The 20,138-nt window shown below is 37.8% G+C and overlaps 2 protein-coding genes across 6 annotated transcripts; both read right to left on the bottom strand.

Annotated features, from left to right (window-relative positions):
- Positions 501-5,308, bottom strand: LOC107636814. 5 transcript variants are annotated; one of them, XR_002348105.1, is made up of 6 exons: positions 4,925-5,276; positions 3,411-3,783; positions 3,194-3,241; positions 2,941-3,074; positions 1,896-1,897; positions 501-511 (listed from the first exon to the last, which is right to left on the bottom strand). XR_002348105.1 is itself a non-coding variant. In XM_016340297.2 (3 exons), exons 1-2 carry the CDS (start codon positions 5,225-5,227, stop codon positions 4,189-4,191), a joined length of 399 nt encoding a protein of 132 aa, XP_016195783.1. In that variant the 5' UTR covers positions 5,228-5,308; the 3' UTR covers positions 3,649-3,783; positions 4,140-4,188. The 5 variants fall into 5 exon arrangements, 1 of the variants encoding a protein (XP_016195783.1); XR_002348106.1 differs by lacking the exons at positions 501-511; positions 1,896-1,897 and adding an exon at positions 2,828-2,841; XR_001619363.2 differs by lacking the exons at positions 501-511; positions 1,896-1,897 and having other exon boundaries at positions 2,858-3,074; positions 4,925-5,274.
- Positions 5,650-8,102, bottom strand: LOC107636804 (pentatricopeptide repeat-containing protein At4g16390, chloroplastic). The gene has a single exon (XM_016340288.2). The coding sequence runs from the start codon at positions 8,000-8,002 to the stop codon at positions 5,885-5,887; it is 2,118 nt and encodes a 705-aa protein (XP_016195774.1). The 5' UTR covers positions 8,003-8,102; the 3' UTR covers positions 5,650-5,884.

Below are 20,138 nucleotides of genomic sequence, written 5' to 3'. Positions count from 1 at the left end.
TCATCGTATCATATACTCTTTTACCGCCTTAATAACAGCTTCTCTGGAACTGAACTCCATACCAATGGCAAATTCACCATCTGCGACAATAGGAACTTCTGCTGCAACAACCACCATTGGAAAGAATTTCATTAATACACAGGTATTTCAAAACCGATTCTAAAGGTAAATCAAATTTCACTGTAACCAGTATGCTATAACTCCAGATTTTGCAACATGTTATTATGTCACTCTAAACAAAATAAGAACATCAGCAGCAAATGTAAAAACTAGACTGGACCTCCCGGTTCGACCGGTAAACCAAACAAACCGGACCGGTCCGGTCCGATTCACAGACTTTGAACCGTAGAACGTTGCGAACCTATTTAAATAATATTGTCCACAAACTCACGCATTTTGTAATAACCATATTATAGAGAATTTAATTATTATTTAAATTATTCATAACTTAATCAACGCATGATTAATTAATGGTAAATAAAAAGTAAATTATTCATAACTCAATCCATGACTAACTAAAAAAACACTAATACCACGATTATGTAACCTGCAGTCATATATTCCGAAAATTCCGGAACATGCATGGCTTCTAAGTCCAACGCTCGCATGAATGATGGCTCCTCAAACGGCACTTCGTTTGCGAGTGCATTTGCCACTTCTGTCACATCTGGGGCCATGGTTCCGTCGCCTTGATCTTCATCTCCATCTGGACCAACAAATTCGTAGTTGCTTTCGAACTCTTCTTCACTGTCACTATTATAATCTTCCCGTAGAATATTCCGGTCAGCCTCAGATTGTTCAAACTCAACATACAACTCGATGAACGAGATCTGAGACAGGTTTTCAATATACATTGAAAACATCTCCTGCATGCTCGCTTCGTCCGTCACATATTTGGTTTGATACTGGATGAATCCACCAAACACCGGTACGGGATATCTGTATAGGATACAGGATATCTTTCTTGCCCTCTCAGAGTTAATCTTTTCACAGATTACACCTTTGAGTTCTTCAAATGAGATAATAAAAGGAATAACAACATCTAGTGGGTTTTCACAAATAAATTTTACTCCTTCACTCGTTTGTAACAAAATCTGACCAAAATAGTGTATTTTTAGTAATACTCTGTCACTCATTTTTTTCACTCAACAAAAAATAAGCATAAACTTAGCCTTAGCAACTAGATTTTCAAAAGCAAAAGTGAAAAACCCAGATAGAAGAAGAGTAGGAGTAGCCGTTCAAGAAGGAGGAAGACGGAACTAAGCTCCCACCAGTTCACTTCACTCTTTTATATCAGCATCCTTAACGAACTCGCACCCTTCGACTAGGTTAAACTGAACGAAAATTAAAAAAAAAAAGGAAACGAACTCGGACCATCCGAGTTCCTAATACCCCTTCCACACAACGAAGGGTCCGAGTACATTGTGCCTCCATTCAACTCCTCAACTTCGAACTCGGACCATGCGATATGCAATGAAATTACCTACTAAGGAAATCGTAGGGTCCGATTTCAACTATCCAAAATTTTTCCCCTTACAACACAAATCGAACCGTGCGATTTGTTACTCAAAAATTAAATCCAAAGAACACGCACGGTCCGAGTTCCTCTATATCACACTGACAAAAAAATTATCCCACATATTTGTCTAGTTCCCCACAAATCCATATCGAGGCATAGCACACACATGGCCTCCATTTCCATAAAATTGAGCCTATTTTCTAATGTATTTGCACACAAAAACAACTTTTTGCAAACTTTGGATATAAGCACCTCTATTAATGAAATACAGTTAATTTTATGAAGAAAACGCGAGAACAAAGAAACCCCTTTAAAGTCCATTTGAATTTTAATCACCTACCTTAAGAAGAAGAGCATTACACACATACCCTAGTACTGCTTTCTCAATGCGTTTTGCATTAGACATCAAGAGATCATCTCCAACTAACCGCACAACATTGTAATGAGTGGAAATCATTCAAATAAGGTTCCTTATGAATAACATCTCAATGGTAACAAAAGTGATTAATAATCTGAATTTTGAGCACAGCATACCAGTTTTAGTTCTCACAAAGCATAAAGAGCATTTCAGCCAATTTTTTGTTTTCGGCAATCACACACTTCAGATTCTCTTCAAATTGGAACATAAACAGCAACACAAATTGGATCATTCATTAGTTCTGATTAAGAAACCTATACAAACAGCCACAACTTGGCACTACAATGATGTAGTGGATACCGAAAGGGTATCAAATTCTAAAGTTTAAATGTTTACTCACTGAATCGAATTTGAGTTGAATTTCACTATTTATATTTACCTAAGTTTATCTTAACATTGTTAGCATTAGCTTGTCATTTGTCTTCATATAAGCATTTAGAATTTCACCCAGTTTGAAAATCATATTCATTATTGAAGAGTTTCAATTTTTCAAAGAGCACGCTAATGCTGTAATCCAGGAAACATAGGATGATAATAAAAATGCTCAACATACTGTTTCAGATAAAAGAAAAGAAAATCATCCTCCCAACCCATATCTTATTGGTACAATTATGATAGAGTAACATATACTGAAACTTTTTTAAGAAAGGTTTGTATTTCTCTTCTTTCAGCATTTTTTCTAAGTGCCTAAACCAAGTGCATCCATCTGTGCAGTAAATATTTTTTCTTCTCTTCTCTTCTTTCAGCATAAATTTATAAGGGGCCATTTTTTTTTTCTACACAATAGTCGGAGAACATCCTAAACTAACTGTATCTGCATTAGTCATCACTAAGACCCAAACATAGCATAATGAACAATTTAGCTCAGCTAACCAAAATTGTAAAAGACCACAATGCTACCTACCTAATACATATATGACACCAAGAAGTAAGTCAATGATGGCTTAAACTCAAAAAATTAAATTGCCGCTGAAAATAACAGATTGTCAAAAGATAATCCTACCGATATATCTGCTACCCAGACTCAAACAGAGTTTCAGTAGTATGCGTATCCCAAAAGTTTCCCATTAATACAGAACAGGCTCCCATTAATACACCTCCAATGTTATTAAGTGAAACTGGAAGGGTATGCGCGATCTGCAGAACAAATTTTGACCAAATGAAGAACAAATTTAATAGATGAAAAATTGATCAACTACACACTAATTTTAAATTAGTTGTACAACACAAACACAACCGTGAAAAAATTATCTTACAGAATTTTTTTTTGCATTACTTGATGATCTTCATTGCTCTAAAATTATCTGTTATAGAATGTCCAAAACCAAATTATTCTTTTTTCTCTATATGTTATAGAATAAGGGCTGTAATCAACAAACCCAAATAAATAGAATAATCAAGAGTACTAAAGAGGATAGCAAAAAGCATAACAAAATTGAATGAAAACCCAAGAATGAAATGATAGAATAATACCTCTGTCTGGGTACAGTCCTATGTGGAGCTTTTTATATGATTCATATTCAATTGCATCTGACTGGACAGAATAAGCTGAGTTTCCATCAGTTTCCATTGTCGCCACCCTCTTCTCCTTCTTCCATCATACTTCCTTTTTTCGCCCGCGTGATTTCTTCTTCTTCACAACCAAACCAAAATACTCACTTTCATTAGTATCATTATAATACACTTATAATCAGAGCTAATTTTGTTTTTTCAAATTCTTCCTTGTAAAGCTTGACACTGTCTTGATATGTAGCAGTCTTCTTTATCATCGTATCCCAAACAGCTTTCCCAGTCTTCCAGCAGGTATTTGAGCATGTTACTTTGCCATCAGTTCCATCACAGCAGACTATACATTACAACAATGGAGTAAAAACAACTTCCTTCAGAAACTGAGGCAATGATGTATAGAAAAAAAATAATTAATAGCTTTAACTTTATTATGAAGCAAACAACCCTTATAAACTAATGTTCACAACAAAAGTTTGCTGTGATTAATATAAATATTTTTTAATGGCGAAGATCAAATTATGACTGATGAACAACAAAACACAGAAACCAATAGTAAGTCATCCAATTTAATTAAAAAATATCATGGTTCAAAGTTGACTCATAATGTCTCAGTTTAACCCCCCAAAAAAAAAGTGAGAACGATAATGAAAAAAAACGAAACTCCATTGAAAAAAGTGAGACAATCATAATCACTCTTATAATTGCTCAATTGAAACTCTAGTTAATTTGTTCCATAGTTTTCTTAGATTAGGATTGTCTTGTTCAGTTGTTCCAATAGTTTTACAACAACTACAGCACCCTTGGCTCCAGCATTTGATGCAATTGAGTGGACAGGTGCCTGGATAATTTCTCAAAACAATTAATGATAAAATGATCAAATAAAAGAACATACTTCTCCTTATCAACCATCTCCGAATCATAACAACTGATTATAGTGTTCTTATAACATTTTACTTTAGGTTCATTATCAGTTCATTATTAAAAGCTTCTTCATACAACTTCACATAAATATTAGCACAAAAAACAAAAAACGAAAGTAACTACTATGAGTAAATTTATCAAAACTAAAAATGCGCAGTGTTTAACTTGTTAATAAAAGAGATTTATACCAAAGAAACTGCAATTAAGGATCCAGCAAAGATTAAAGATAACACAACTACACAGCTTAGGATTTTAAGACAACACTGCATAATACTAACTATTGAACCAAATTAGAGATGATAAAAAGAACTGAGAGGCAAATAAGAGAGATCCTGAACTCAGGCTTCAACCCCACAGAAACCGTTCATACCACACAAATTCATTCTTTCCCCTGTTGTTCCTTTTTGGTAGAGAGACCAAAAAGTACACAAAAATTCATTACACACTTATAATCTAAATTTCAATTGGAGAAGTCGCAAACTTTTTGCAGCACAAACAAAAATTCCAGGAAACCAAAAAGAAAAAGATAGTAAAGAAACATGAAGGATTTTAAGTACCTCATTTCTAGTTGAACCAAAACCACTCTCGTCAACCTCAAGGTCCAAATCTGTACAACAACGTCGTAATGATGACATTCGCAGCACCTGCTGCCTGGCTGCAAAGGAGCAGTTGCAACGCGGTTCTACAGTGGACGCGGGTTCGTCGGCACCCTCTTCTCCTTCTCCCTCCGTCGTGTTTTCTCCTCTCCTCTGCTTCGTTTTGTCTTTCTCTCGTCTTTCTCTCTCACCCTTAACCCTTCTTCGTCGCCGGAGGAAGTCTTTATTCTGCCAACGCCATCTATTCCATGCCAAATACTGCATTTCTGTCTCTGACCATCTCTTCTCATTGAAGAAACAAACATATATATGAGGATGAGAAAGAAACAATGATTTTTAAAGTGATAGACAGCTGGAAGTGGAACAAAATGGCTTTGAATTTGAACTTTATTGAACTCCCGCCCAATACTCTTTTATATTACAGAACTTTTAATTTAATTTTTATTATTTTATTAATTTTGTTGTTTTAACACTTGTCAAACATTTAGCTTATACACTTGTCATTGTATGAGACTCAACACTTGTCAAGTAAAGACCACAACTACATTCTTATTATATATTAATAAATTTCAAGAGCATTAAAATGCTATTATCTTGGAGTAACTTTTCCAAAAGCTTAACATTGCAATTATCTTATATTTTATTTCAATATTTGGCAAGACTGCAAGACTCGCACACAGAAAATATGACAAAATTAATGTGACTTCCCTGAAAGAAATCATCCGACCATTACAACAGATAATTGACATCCGGATAGTGTCTTCATTACTCTATAAGGCATCCAATATAAACCAATTGTTATTTCCGAATCTAGTACAAAAATTTCGTCAAGAGACAAATGAAAACGCATATAAATTACATGGTTCATCATTCCCTGGAAAAACATTATAATATAAAAACGGAGAACATAAATTTCATGAATCATTCAGCAACTAATTCAGGCGAACCCTTAGATTTCAGCCATGATTTAGCTGCTTCCAGTGTAGTCAAAAACCAGCCAGCCTTATCGGGAGCTTCGTGGAATGGAGCATTCAGTTCCTTCAAATGTGATTCGAATACATTCGCCAAACCTTTATCTGAATACTTGTGCTTTCCATGCCCAGTGTTAATTCCAAGCAGAGGTGGAAGTTCCTCTCCAGATTCCAAAACATCAGACAAATCTTTTATCCAGACATGAAATGCGGTCAGCGCGGCTCCAAGTGAGAGACTCTTTACATGCAACGACCACTGAGTTTGAGTTTTGGACTGTATTTCTGTATATATCTCGAGTGTCAAGCCCAGGTCAAGAAGCTCGCAAGCTCGGTCCAACAAATCCAGGTTGACACAGAGATCAATAAGAGAATTGCAAATGGCCTTCTTTACCGCATCAATAACTGAATTGAACAGTTCTGATGCTTCACTTCTAAAATCTCCCTCCTTCTGTTCCACCAAATATCTTACCACAGACCCGATCTTTGGATTAGCTTTCTCCAGACAATTTGCTAGCTTCCCAAGTTCTTCTTTTGGTGTTTGGGTCATAACATTCAGAAGACAACCACAGAAGCGATCATCTGGAGTGAGTCCCAAATCTAATAGTTGATTGAATGTCTTCACAACGTCATCCGTACGCTTGGCTTTTCCATAGCACTGGACAAGTGATGTCAGCACAAAAATAGTAGGCTCAAATCCAGATTCAACCATTTCGTTGTACGTATTTTCAGCCTGTGAAACCATCCCACTGCAAGAATATATGGTAATCAAGGATGAGAAGGTCCAACTATCGGGATTGCAAGTCCCAGAACTTTTCATATCTTCGTAAACTTCAAATGCTTCATCTATGTAGCCAACATCAGCACACATAGCTAGAAGGGTATTATAAAGAAGTGTATTCATCTCCAGCCCACTTTCCCTCATTTCCTTATAGACAATGAGTGCATCTTCGCAGAATCGTGCTCTGCCATAGGCTCGTATGAGAGATGCATAGGTCGCCCAAGTTGGTGAAAATCCATTGCTAGTCATCTCTTTATATATACTCTTGGCCTGCCATGGCCTCTTAGCTCTCCCCATGGCATCCAACAGAGTGTTATAGATAACCATGTTAGGCTTAACGCCAAGAACCTTCATTTCTTCATAGACATTTAAACACCCATCGTAATTTTTGGCCACACCATACATTCTAATCAATGTTGCAAAAGTCACGGTATCAATTCGCCACTTCTCTGTTCTGGCACGGTCATAGAGGCTCAAAGCCATGTCAATATTACCAGCTCGTCCATAAGCATCAATCATGGCCGAGTATGTAACTTCGTCGGGCTCACACCCAAAGGTGGGCATCTTTTCAAACCACTCAACAGCCTTATCAGGCAGAGAACACATCCTAGCACAGCTAATTATAGTTGAGAATGTAACATTATCAGGTTTGACCCCTCTCTGAAGCATTTCATCAAACAGCTTCTCCGCTCCATCCAAATCCTTACACTTCCTAAACACTTTGAGGGTCACATTGTAAAGAATCACCTCCCTAGACGGTCTAATCTTATTCTGAAAGTATTTGAGAACAAGAGGTGCGGTTTGGGAACTCACCATGTTATTGAGAACAATTACACCGTCCTGCTCCAAAACCTTATCCCCCAAGCTCTTGAGAATTTCAGAGACATCATGCTCAGTGGGGTTGCACGAGTCCAAAGAGTTTGCAATTTTAACAAGATTAGTGTACCTTGTATTATAAGACTTCTTCCGAAGCTGTTTGGCTCGGGGGCTTTTGGGGTTGACCCACACGTAATTCTTGGAGGAAGACGAGGATTTTTCAATTGGGTCCTCAAATTTGGAAACTTTTTCAATGTCAGCGTCTTCGGCTAGCTTCAGAACCGATTCCTGCAGCGAGACGCAGTTGGCGTGGAGAAAAGTTCTTGATTGAGAAGGCGTTAGCGGAGTGGAGGGTGGTTGAAAGGAGGAAGCAAAGTTTCGGACTTTGTGGTTGAATTTGAATGAAGAAGACGAAGAACCGATCGACGGTGAGAGAGAGTGGAGGGAAGGGGAGGAGCAAACATGGTAAGCCATTTTCGCCACTCTGAGTTGCTCAATCCACACACCTTCACACTTCACAGAGCCTTATCGCGCAATGGCGAAAACGATACAGCGTAATTTACCATCTTATCCTTTCCGATATCATGTATCTCTTGTGAATGTGCGGGATGGAAATGTCAATTCGTCTTGCTGAAATAATATCTTTCTTTTTCCTTTCTATTTTTCTAATCCCCTTCAATTCTGCCTGCTTAAAAAATACAAAAATAAAGAGGAAGAAAAGAAAAAGGAACTAACGCAATACTAAATTCTAAACATTATTTTATTTTACTTTAATTTTTTTTATATTTGATACCCGGATTCATGTAGTTCAATTCATGCACAATGGTTTGTTGGTTATGATTTCATCTTTCAGCAACTAAAAACCATTGAATTTAAGAGAAAATGTACCGATACTTTAATCAATGTTGTGTGATAATTTATATAGAGTTCACCGCACCCCGTCATACTATATAAGTTGATGAGACCATTTTTTATTGTCATTTTCTTCATCTATTCTCTCTTTCAAATTTTTTCTGTTATTCTTTTCTGCCTTTTCGACATCCATAAAATTTAGTGTGGGCGATTTTCTCAATTCCAAGTTAGTAAATAAATAATGTATTTTGTTATCTTAAGTAGAATTCTTTGTTTTAGTGTTTACATGATAAAATTGTTAGGTGTAGATTCTTTATTGGTTAGAATAACAGATTTATTGTTTACATGTTAGTTAGTTAGATGTACTTTTAAGTGTTGTTATGTTGGGTAGATTATTTTACGTTACTGTTTTTTAGTATAGTTACTGTTTACTGTCTATAAACATATTAAAGAATATATAGGAAATCATGTTATTAGATAATTCAGTCAGAGCTATCAGATTGCGTTGTGAATTAGAAGGTATTTAGTGAAATAATCAATTAGGTTAAGTTAGACAAGAAAAAAACGTGAGCAATAAAATTTAAGGTTGAGTTAGTTATAAATTAATTAGTTACATGATGACGTCAGTTAAATAGAGTAAGCCTAAAATTAGTAGGTTTATAAGCTATTTTTCATTTAGTTTATTTTTTAATAATCTAGTGATTTTATTTTACTAGATTGTGTTTCGATGGAGCAGCAGTTATTGGGTTATGAGCATGAGATGTATAGATTGGATCATGTTGAGCACATCGCTGGGAGGTTTGATCGAGTGGTATGATTTGTTAACTTGTTTTTTTATTTTATTGTATTGAATAAAAAGTGAACTTGCTATTATATTTCTTCATGGTAACCTTTTTTGATTAAATTTATTTTTCATATGGTAGGCGTCTCAGATCTTGCGCATCAGTCGAAATTTGATGACACGGCCGCCGGAGCAGATTAGGCCATATATGAGACGAGCCGGGTTTGAGTACGTCGCCTATATGGTTGAGTTTGAACATAATTGGTCGCTTGCCTCGGTGTTGATAGAGAGGTAGATGCTTGAGTCCCATACATTTCATTTACCGTGCGGGGAGATGACGATCACCCTCTAAGACGTGGCCTATCAGTTGGGACTCAGGATTGACAGTGATCTTGTGAGTGGATACATAGGTGGGTGGGAGCAGCACCATCAGGGATGGACCATTGAGAAGCTATGCGAGCAGATTTTGGGTGTTGTTCCCGGTCCAGAGGACCATCGGAGAATACAGTGAACTTGCTGTTAATACTAAAAAAAAATCATATACACGTAATTAAAGCTGAAAAATCTTTTTTAAAAAATAATTAATTATTTTATTTTATAAACGAAAAAAATTCCACTAGCACAACATGCATCTCAATCTCTTTTTAATTTTTATTGGACACATTATACACTAAAATTATTGTTTCTCATACTTTATCATTTAATATAATATAGGGTAAATACCCTTTCCGGCCCCTGAACATTTTAAAGTGGGACATATCGTACCTTTATCATCCAGAAACCTCAACCGGATCCTCAACCAACGACATAAGTGAACGAATCGACCCCTATGACCGGTTGCTAACAGGTTGCCTGGATGACGTGTTAGGTGGAAGCTGAGTTGTCAACTGCATGTGCCACGTGTAAGTAGAATTTGTTGCAGGGACTCAAAACCCCCTCCCTGCAACTCAAACGGCGTCGTTGCATTGGGTTAATATTCCCCCTCACTTTCGAAGTACATTTACTGTAATCTCCCTCTTCTTTTCATTCATTCACTAAAAAGCCCTAACATTTCAACTTCCACCATTGTTTCCCTCCAGAACCTTTGCACGACGCTAGAACGAAAGTCTGGTATAATCGAATCTACGACGAACGTGTGCAGGGCATAGACGTTGACTGTGTGAGACGGCAGTGAAAGGTTAGTTCAGTTTTTCAATTTTCAGATTGTGTTAGTTGAGAATGTAGTTGTTTTCCATGCATGTCTATGCGGGGTGTGATGTGAGGAACTTTACGTTCGAGATGATTAGTATGATTAATGGATAAAGTGGTTAAGAATAAACACTGTTTTTAATTAGGGTTTGATAATGCTAGGGGTTGATAAACGTAGTGAGTAATTCGGGTAATGAAATTTGTATGTAGTGGTATTAGTGATGATAATATTGGTGGCATTGTTGTACATTACAGTAAAATTATTTTTAAATGTTACAGATGTCTGTGTTTGTGATCTCTGTATTTAACTATGGCGGAAAGCTTGTTAGAGCTAATGGTAAGCTACATTACTTAGACGGGAAGGTAGAGAAGTTTTCTCCAATGGATATTGATTTCGTAAACAAGAAGGACTTGGAGGAACTTTTCAAGAGTTTGGGGTACTTGACATACAAACAAATCTACTGGCACGACCCAACTGTTATTGAGTTCGAGGATGGTCTGCATGTGCTCTATGGTGATAAGGAGATCAACAACATGTGCGACTTCACTGTGAGGCATAATCTGAAGGAGTTCCACCTTTACTTTGAGCATGGAGTGGATATCCCTGATGTAACTGACGATGAGTCTGTGGAGGAGGAAATGGTATCTGAAGATGAGGATGTCTTGGCGGTGACAGATTCTTCAAAATCTTCTTCCTCCTCCTATGATTCATACGAGAGTGCTGAAGATGAAGCTTACAAGCCCCCTCCTCCTGAGTATGAAACTGAGAGTTCTGAGGAGTCTGTTGATGTACAAAATAAAAAGAAAAAAAATGGGAAGTCTTGTTCACCTAACACCATGGCAAAGAGAAGGGCCTCCATGAGATATACTGGTAAGAGGAGGATGAAACATGTTCTGAATAGAGAAATGAAAAGTGGGCCTAGCAGTGGAGATTCATGGTTGGGCCAAGGCCCAGGTAGTGGAGGCTGTGTTGGGCCAGATCTGGGTAATATGGAAGGCCCAGCTAGTGAGGAAAATGTGGGGCAGAAGGGGGTTGCAACTCAGGCTGGTGAGAAATTCGTTGATGGTGATGATATTGTTTATGAGTATGAGTCTGAGAGTTTTGTGACTCCAGTTTCATCTGATGATGAGAGGGTCCCTTCTGGTCCAGATTTTAATGAGGGCAAAACATTTGGAAAAGTGCAGTTTAGGCTAGGGATGCAGTTTGCAACTATAAAGCAATTTAAAAGAGCACTTAAGGATGTCTTTGTGCAAGATGGAAGGGATTGCATGTACCTAAAAAATGAGCCGGGGAGAGTTAGAGCAGCCTGTGCTGAGGAAGATTATCCTTGGCTAATTTTTGTGTCAAAGAACTCGGTTACCAAGTCTTTTGAGGTCAAGACATTTCACAGTGAGCATACATGTGGCCGGGATTATGGAAGCAACCTTGCTGATAAAAAATGGGTGGCTGAGAAATTGGGGCTGCGACTAAAAACGCAACCAAAGTTGACACCTAGGGAGGCAATGCAACATATGAAAGAAGACTATAATGTTCAACTGAATCGGAAGATGATTACACGAGCAATAAAGCAAGCTAGGGAGACTGTGTTGGGCAGTGAAGGGGCTCAATTTGGGAAGGTAAGGGACTATCTGAATGAGATACACAAGAGCAATCCTGGGAGCACAGCACATATGAACACCTTACCCCAACCACAAGGGCCAAACTTGTTTCAGAGATTGTATATCAGTTTTGATGCTTGCAAAAGAGGCTTTAAGAATGGGTGTAGGCCACTCATCGGGTTGGATGGATGTTTTCTGAAGGGTTACTATGGAGGCCAACTGCTTTCTGCAGTGACCCAAGATGCAAATAATCATCTCTTTGTGATCGCATTTGGTGTTACCAGGGTTGAGGATACTGATAATTGGAAATGGATTCTGACCTGCCTTCAGGAGGACTTCGGGGCAAGCATGCTCTTTGGATGGCATTTGATGTCTGATCAACAGAAAGTAAGTTTCATAATTACTAGCTAGCATTATGTATTGTTGAGTTTTCTGCTAGATTAAATGTGTGATATCATATTCTGCAGGGTCTTATAAGGGCAGTCCAAGAGGTGATGCTAAATGCATTTCATAGGAACTGTGTGCTGCATATGTGGAAAAACTGTGAAAAGAGGTTTAGGGACAAACAGGTTAAGGGTTGTGTTTGGGAAGAATCTAGGAGCACAACTCCAGTTTAGTTCAAGACTGCTATGGATAGATTGAAAACTGTGAGTAATGGAGCTTGGGAATACATGAGTAAGTTTGACCCTAAGGTATGGTGTAGGGCATTTTTCAGTCACTATCCTAAGAACGCTGCTGTGACAAACAACATGTGTGAGTCTTGGAATGCAGTCATTGTGGAGGCTAGGGAGAAACCAATCCTGAAACTGTGTGAGGAGCTACGGGTTCATGTTATGAACAAAATGGCTAGACACAAGAGGATCCTAGGGGCATATAAAGGAAAGCTGGCTCCAGTACAACAAATAAAATTAGACAAATAGATTAAGCCACAAAGTCACAAGTGGAATGCTCAATGGTGTGGTGACAATGACAGGGTTGTGTTTGAGGTATCCAAGAATACACACAAGCTGGGGGTTAACCTGAAAAATCAAACCTGCACATGTAACTTATGGCAACTCACAGGTTAGGTGTATGCATGTCAAATCAGTTTCAATTTTTTTGGCAATGTTGTTGAGCTATGGCAGATGTTATATTTGCTAAATTCTATTCTGTAGGTGTACCTTGTGTTCATGCTGTTGTAGCCATATCCAGAGTGAGGGTAAAATTAGCTGAAGACTTCGTGTCTTCATTTCTCACTATGGAGGCAATAAGGAATACATATGACATCTGTATCAACCATGTACCCAATGAAGAGTTTTGGAAACTAACTGACCAACTGAAGGCAGATCCACCAAAAATTGTGAGACCTGTTGGTAGACCAATTAAGAGGAGAAATGAATCAGCTACACCTCCAGCTCCAACTGATGGCAGCAAGGTTAGAAGGACCTTTCAGGTTACTTGTAGCAAATGCGGAGAGGCTGGCCACTACTTCAAAACATGTAAGGGAGCACCTAAAAACCCTAACTGGCAACCAAAAAGCAGGAGAAATAACAAAGTATGGAAGAATTTTCTCCATAATTTGGTTTTCTTTCTGCAGCCATGGAATACTACCAAAGTTAATTGAAATTTTAACTCATTGTTCAGGGTGGAACTTCTGGCCACACTCAGAACAAACCCATGCATCAGAGGCCGAACCCTACTTTAGAGGAAATTAGAGTTAGATATCTGAATTTTACTTTGCTATGCTTTTTGTTCTTTAAGTTTACTGGTGTCATTGGCTGTGTGTCTATTTAGAACTGAATGGTTTGCCATATTATTGTTTTACTCCTAGAATAGGCTAAGCTAAAGAAGCATAAGAAAAAGATGCCCAAGAGGCCACATGCTCCACAAGAGGAAATGCCAATTTCTCAATATGCCCCTTCAGTGGTAAATGTTATAGTATACTATGCAGTCTAACTTGTTTACTCTTTTTTTTTCTTACTAACTGGCTTATTTTGGGTGTTGTTGCATAGCAATCTCAAGGTGAACCAGCCCAGCCAAGTCCTGCACCACCAGCCCAGCCAAGTTCCAGACTCAGGCCCAAGCTGAAGACCTTTAGGCCACCAGGTCCTCTGTCTCCACAAACAGGCCACCAACCAGCATCTACACCAGAAAATCTTGAGGCCATCACCAAGAAAATAGTTGCTACATCAAGTGGAGGAACCTCTTCAGACTTATTGAAGTTCATTCCAACACCAAATTTCAGGCCACCAAAACAGACTTAGTTAACTAGGAATTTTAGACTATAAGGTAGCGTTTGGTGGAGAGACAGAGACGGAAAGACTGAGACTGAGAGACAGAGACTAAGAGACAGAAATTGAAATAAATCTCAGTATTCTGTTTGGTGCAAAATGTGAGACAGGAATTGAAACAAGAATGAAACTCTAATTTAATTTGCACAAAGGATAAAATTGGAATTAATTAATTGAAATGAAAGTATTTTAGGTATAAAATGTTATTAAAGTTTCAGTCTCCATCTCTAAAAATTTCAGTCCCCTGTGTCCCTACTTTTTGGAGGTACTGAAATACTGAAATTTTAAAGACAGAGACAGAAATTTTAGTACCAGTCTCTGAACTAACAAACATGATGAGTCGCGCCACCCAGTCGTCGGTCACTGCCGCCGAAAGGCCATCGCTGCTGCCTCTGTCTTCCCACCGCAGATGCCTTCGGTGCTGCCACTAGAAGGTCGCCGGAGTTAGTTAGAACTGCCGATCTGATTCTATTTTGTTTCGGTGGATGCCGGGATCACCATTCTAGGGTTGCTGTCGTTGTTAGGGTTGTCGGGAAGAGGAACCCGTCTGGGAGAGAGAAAATGGGGAGGTTGTCGCCGCGAGTGTCGCTGTCAGAAAAGGAGGGAATCGCGCCGCCGTGCCTGACCGCCGGAAAAATGCCACTGCCGCCATCAGAAAACTTTGTTGGTAAGGGTTTTAAGTTGGTTCTCCTTTCCATTGAGTTTCTGGGAACCTCATTGTCACTGCATGTTATTCAGGTCACCGCTGTCGCTTGAGGTGGCTGCCGGGCTGCCGCCAAACCGGTTCAGAGACCATTGCTGTTTCGGTTCAGCCGCTCTTTCTTTAGTTCGGTAAGCGTTTCGATTTGAAAGTCCTTTGGTTACCGTTCTGTTATCATACACTGAGGTTTGTGGCGTTAATTGCTATAAGATTGAGCTTCGGTTGTTATATGTTGCGATTAGTGTTGCTACGGTTATATGCGAAAGTGGCTGGGAGCTGAGGTTTTGGTTGCCGTCAGTTCGGGTTGAGGCGGAAAGGACTTGATGAGGAGTTTGGGTTATGGAATTGCGTTTCGAGGTAGGGGCGCTTTCTAAAAACTATGTTTTAAGTATTGGAATTATTACATATGGATACTGTTGTGAGATATTGTGTATTTGGTGATTGTATCTGCCTTATGTGTTATTTGATTGACTCGACTGATTATGGATGTTGGTTTGGTTGAATTGTTGTGCGGCTTTGTGAAATGTAATATTTTGAAGTGATTCTTTAAAGATTTGAAATCTGAGTTTAATCCGTTGAGGATTGATTTGATTTGAGTCAATTATTTGATGATGTGAAAAGTCGAATGCACTTTTGAATTCAGCCTGGTTTACTTTAATTGACTTGATCTTGGACAAATGATTTGTTACTGAACCATTTCTTTAAAGCTTTGGAAATGAGTTAATTCGGTTGATAATGAGTTGATTTTGAAATGGTTTTCTTGAGATATGCCACTGAGGCGACTGTTGGATTTAGCTTGGTTTGAATTGATTTCTGGTTTTGAGCTGTTGAAAAGGAATGAGAAACGGTTTAGCTGGGACCCGAACTGGGTGGCAAAAGTCCAAGTTTTAGGGGAGGTGCTGCCGAAATTTCTACAAAATCCAAGTCTTGTTTGAAATGTTATTTAAAAAGGATTGGATTTGAGAAGTTGTATTATTTGATTTATTAAAGAATATTTATATTTTCAAGTTTAATTTATTTAGTGAACCTTATGCCTTGAGTTTGACTTATTTAGAAATGAACTATTTTTACCGTTTGAATCATTGAAGGAAAGAATGATGCTCTAATACTGATTTCAATATAAAAATGAGCTTTTAGTGATTTCAAAGGAATCTAGACTTTTGATTGAGCAATTAAGTTTGAGGCATTTTGGAAGAGTTAGAAAAATGGGTTCCAAAAAGAAACCTGAAAGTAGTTTGATTTAAATGAACCAGTTCCTTTTCAAATGAGTTGATTTTTGGACCGGGTTGGAACTTGTTATTTTGTATGGTCGGTTTCATAATAAATTCAGTTTTATTTACTTAAACCGAGAATCCATGATTTGAGTTTCAATGAATTTTAAGGAATTGATATAGGTTGACCTTCCCTAAAGACTTGGGACTCTGCCGAGAAGCTTTTATTATAAAATCCCATTGTTGGACGGGTGGTTTTGAATACTTTGAAATAAATCCTTAACTTGTCATGGTTCTGGAAGTTTTGGAAAGAGAATGCCGAAAGTGGCTTTGTTTTAAACAGGGAACTCACTTTGAGTAAATTTGGCTTATGAGCCTGAGATGATTTGAGAAATGAGATCTTTAAAGCCAAGGCTGAAAAGAGTTGAAATTTGATTTCAAAGTGAAATAATTTGGGAAAAAGTGATTTATGGCTTAAATGCCGATTTTATGAATTGATGATGTTGAATGTGGAAGTGCTGTTTTGTTGTGAGCCAGAATGGCTGTGTATGATTATATATGGTTGGTTCTGGATTGAACCGTGAGCCGGAATGGCTGTGTATGATATGAATATTGGCTGGTTCTGGACTGAACCGTGAGCCGGATGGCTGAGATGGATGTTGATCCATGGATAAGATTGAATGCATGTTTATGCTGAATCATTGATAAATGTGAATGTTGCACTTCCACTATCGGAGATAAGAGTTTCCCTGGGAGAAAGCAGTGGCTAGCCACCACGTGCTCCAGGTTGAGATCCGAAGCTCTTTTGACCCTATGTCGTAAGTGTGGCCGGGCACTGTGAAAGTCTCGGATGAGCTCGCCCCCGTAAATATTCGCCAGTGAAGGTGATGGATATGGATCATGATTATGATCAAGTTTATGATGAGTATAACTCGAGTTGGGGATGCGCGACAGAGGGACAGTCCAATGGTTAGCTACCAGGACTTGTCGGGTTGGCTCTATAACCGACAGATGATATCATCAGCCACTATGGACAGGCATGCATCATACGCATCTATGTGACATTGTTTGGGTGTGCATATTATACTTGGTTTGCCTATGTGATTAATTGCTAATTGTTCTACTTGTAATAACTGTTTGTTTGTGCTTGCATCTTCTTAATTGTGTTTGCTACTGGGACTCAGTTGGACTGTGGTGATTGGTTGATGGTTGGATTGTTTGGGCCTAGGGCCGTGGTTGGAATGAGATGAACCGATGGTTGATTTCAGTTTTGTGTTTCTGGTTTGGAATAAAATATGAAGGCTATTTTGTTTCAGCATAGATAAACTGTTTTGAAAGGCTTTTGAGTCTTTGAGAATTGAATGGTTCCTCTTTTAGAAAAGATTTCCGACTTTACTTTCATTGTAAATCGTTGTTTTTGAAAAGAGGCATGAGACGGTTATCAATCACTGGTGCGGTTATCTTCATGTATCCTATTACAATAATTCCTAAAAACCCTCTATTGAGAACCCTTTCGAGGATGATGTTCTTACCCCCCCTACATTTTTCCCTTTCAGGATATGGGCGCAGAAGTTACGAAGAGTTTATTTAGTTATTGTTGAGATGCTCTGTATTGCTTTAGATTATTATTTGTACCCTCGCCTTTATCTTGAGATAATCTGTAAGAGGGATAGGAATTGTATTGTCTAATGCTTGTAATATTATTTATATATATATGTGTGTATATATATGGATGTACTTTTATGAGCTTTTGTAAGTTGTATGGTATTCTGTGAATGTACGTTATCGAATGAAACTATTCTTTTTGGGAACGGTATTGCGATTTAAAGTTTTAAACAGGCTCATATTTTAGTATTAAATAATATAAGTGTCGTCGTAATGTCCGAACTATCAGAGTCGCACAGCCGGAAGCGTGAGCTTTGGTAGTTAGGGTGTTACATGTGAGTTTTATTTTGTAAACTTTGTCTGGTGTACCTTCTGTGTTACCTTATGAAAACTTTGCCTCACATGGCTTGTGAACTGCATATTCCAAATCTTGGATTTGTGATATAACAATGTATAATCCTTGTGTAAATGTGCATTTTTACTATGTTTTCAGTTTGGTTTAACCATGATTTTGTCAATCAATTACACACAAATCATGAAATGCAGAAAATACTCATAACTGACTAAACAAACTCTATTAATCCAGAAACATAGTTTATTACAATTTCATATTCTTTTCTTTCACTACATCCAGACATTGCCCCATTACAAAATACTGAATTTACAATGTCAAAGGCATATTAACATTATGCAGTTGTTACTATACTACATCCCTTTCCTATTACAATGCCCAGCAAAATCAACCCAAACACTTTCCATCTGCTAAGAGCACCACTGTTCTTCTCATCGCTTTTGACCTCATCCATCTTCTTCTCTATCTCTGCAATTCTTTCTTCCATCTTTTTTGTTTGGTCCGATACTCCATCTTGTACCACCTCATCAATACAAAAAGAGGCAACATACTCATCTAGCCAGGCAAAGTATTTGCAATGTCCTGTGTTGTTCTACATCAAACATGCCTACTGTTCAACTCCAACAAGTTACCAAAATAACGCAGCAACCCAAACAAAAACGATTTTCAAAAAATTTACCTTAAAATAGGAACAACCAAAGATAAGCCTCCTAGGGTTTTTTGAAATTCCAGATTCAAACAAAATGGCGTATGATCCGCAATTGCAGACTGGAGGAACAAATTTCTTCTTCATCCTTCTCGACGCTCCTTCCAGAATGCTTCCATCGGCACTCATTCCACTGCCCCAACTCTCGCCACCCTACCGCATCTTTTCTCGCGACTGAATGAGGCACCAGAATTTGCAGTTGCCATGCCCACCGTTGCAGGTCCTCTCACATAGCCAGAAGATGCAAACCCTAAATCTTTTCAATCATTCAAGAATGGGGGAATATTAACCCAATGCAACGACGCCGTTTGAGTTGCAAGGAGGGGATTTTGAGTCCCTGCAACAAATTCTACTTACACATGGCACATACAGTTGACAACTCAGCCTCCACCTGACACGTCATCTAGGCAACCTGTTAGCAACCGGTCACAGGGGTCGATTCGTTCACTTATGTCATTGGTTGAAGATCCGGTTGAGATTTCTGGATGATAAAGGTGCGATATGTCCCACTTTAAAATGTTCAGGGGCCAGAAATGATATTTACCTTATAATATAATCCGATTTCTCATCTAATATAATATAATCTGATCGAAGAGAGTTGACATCCTGCTCTACAATTGGTAGAATATGGTTTGGGTGTCAAAACAATTCTATCTACTTATTTTACACTTTTAATATCTAATGAGTAAAATAAAGATTTAAACCTAATTTTTTATTTTTTTTGGCACAAATATTTAGTATCACTAAACTAGTAATTCAATTTGCTAATCATATATAAATAACTAGCAACAGGTCTGCGCATATGTGCGGGTGGGTGATTGAGTTTGTAAAATTAATAACAAAAATATAAAAAGAATACATAAAAATTGGATAAGGATATGTTTTTTGTATACATTTATTGAGTTTAGAAATATGATCACAATGATGTAACTAATAATTCTAAATCGTGTATTGATTAAACATGCTTAATTCAATAATTGTATGAATTGAGTCATCAAAATTTGTAATTGAGAGTTTAGGTAGTATAAGTACTATATTGTATTCATTTTTTAAATGTGCAAGCTTTCTATCTCCTAAATCAAGGATTCATTATACATATTTTTTTGTTTTATCACGCTTTCATCTTCTATTGAAGACCTTAATCTCATATTCTGAATTAAAGTTAATAACTTATATTCATACCATAGATAAAAGGAATCAATTGATGCATTAACAATCTCTTATCTAGATCCATTTGTTATCACGAAAAGAATTTGAACATATGATAATGTAACGTAATACTTAGGGGTGTTCATGGATCGGATTCGATTCGCATATCTGCGGCATTTATCCGAATCCGATCTGAA

Source organism: Arachis ipaensis, chromosome B01 (genome assembly GCF_000816755.2).
Source record: "Arachis ipaensis cultivar K30076 chromosome B01, Araip1.1, whole genome shotgun sequence".
Lineage (NCBI taxonomy): Eukaryota > Viridiplantae > Streptophyta > Magnoliopsida > Fabales > Fabaceae > Arachis > Arachis ipaensis.
Note: the sequence above shows the minus strand (reverse complement) of the source record. Positions and strands in the feature narration are given on the sequence as shown.

Excerpts from the sequence above, each read along its gene's own strand:
- LOC107636814 (XM_016340297.2), bottom strand. The coding sequence starts at position 5,227 with ATGCAGTATTTGGCATGGAATAGATGGCGTTGGCAGAATAAAGACTTC. Across the intron at positions 4,285-4,924 it reads TTGGTTCAACTAGAAATGAG|GCACCTGTCCACTCAATTGC; the intron begins GTACTTAAAATC and ends GAAATTATCCAG.
- LOC107636804 (XM_016340288.2), bottom strand. The coding sequence starts at position 8,002 with ATGGCTTACCATGTTTGCTCCTCCCCTTCCCTCCACTCTCTCTCACCG.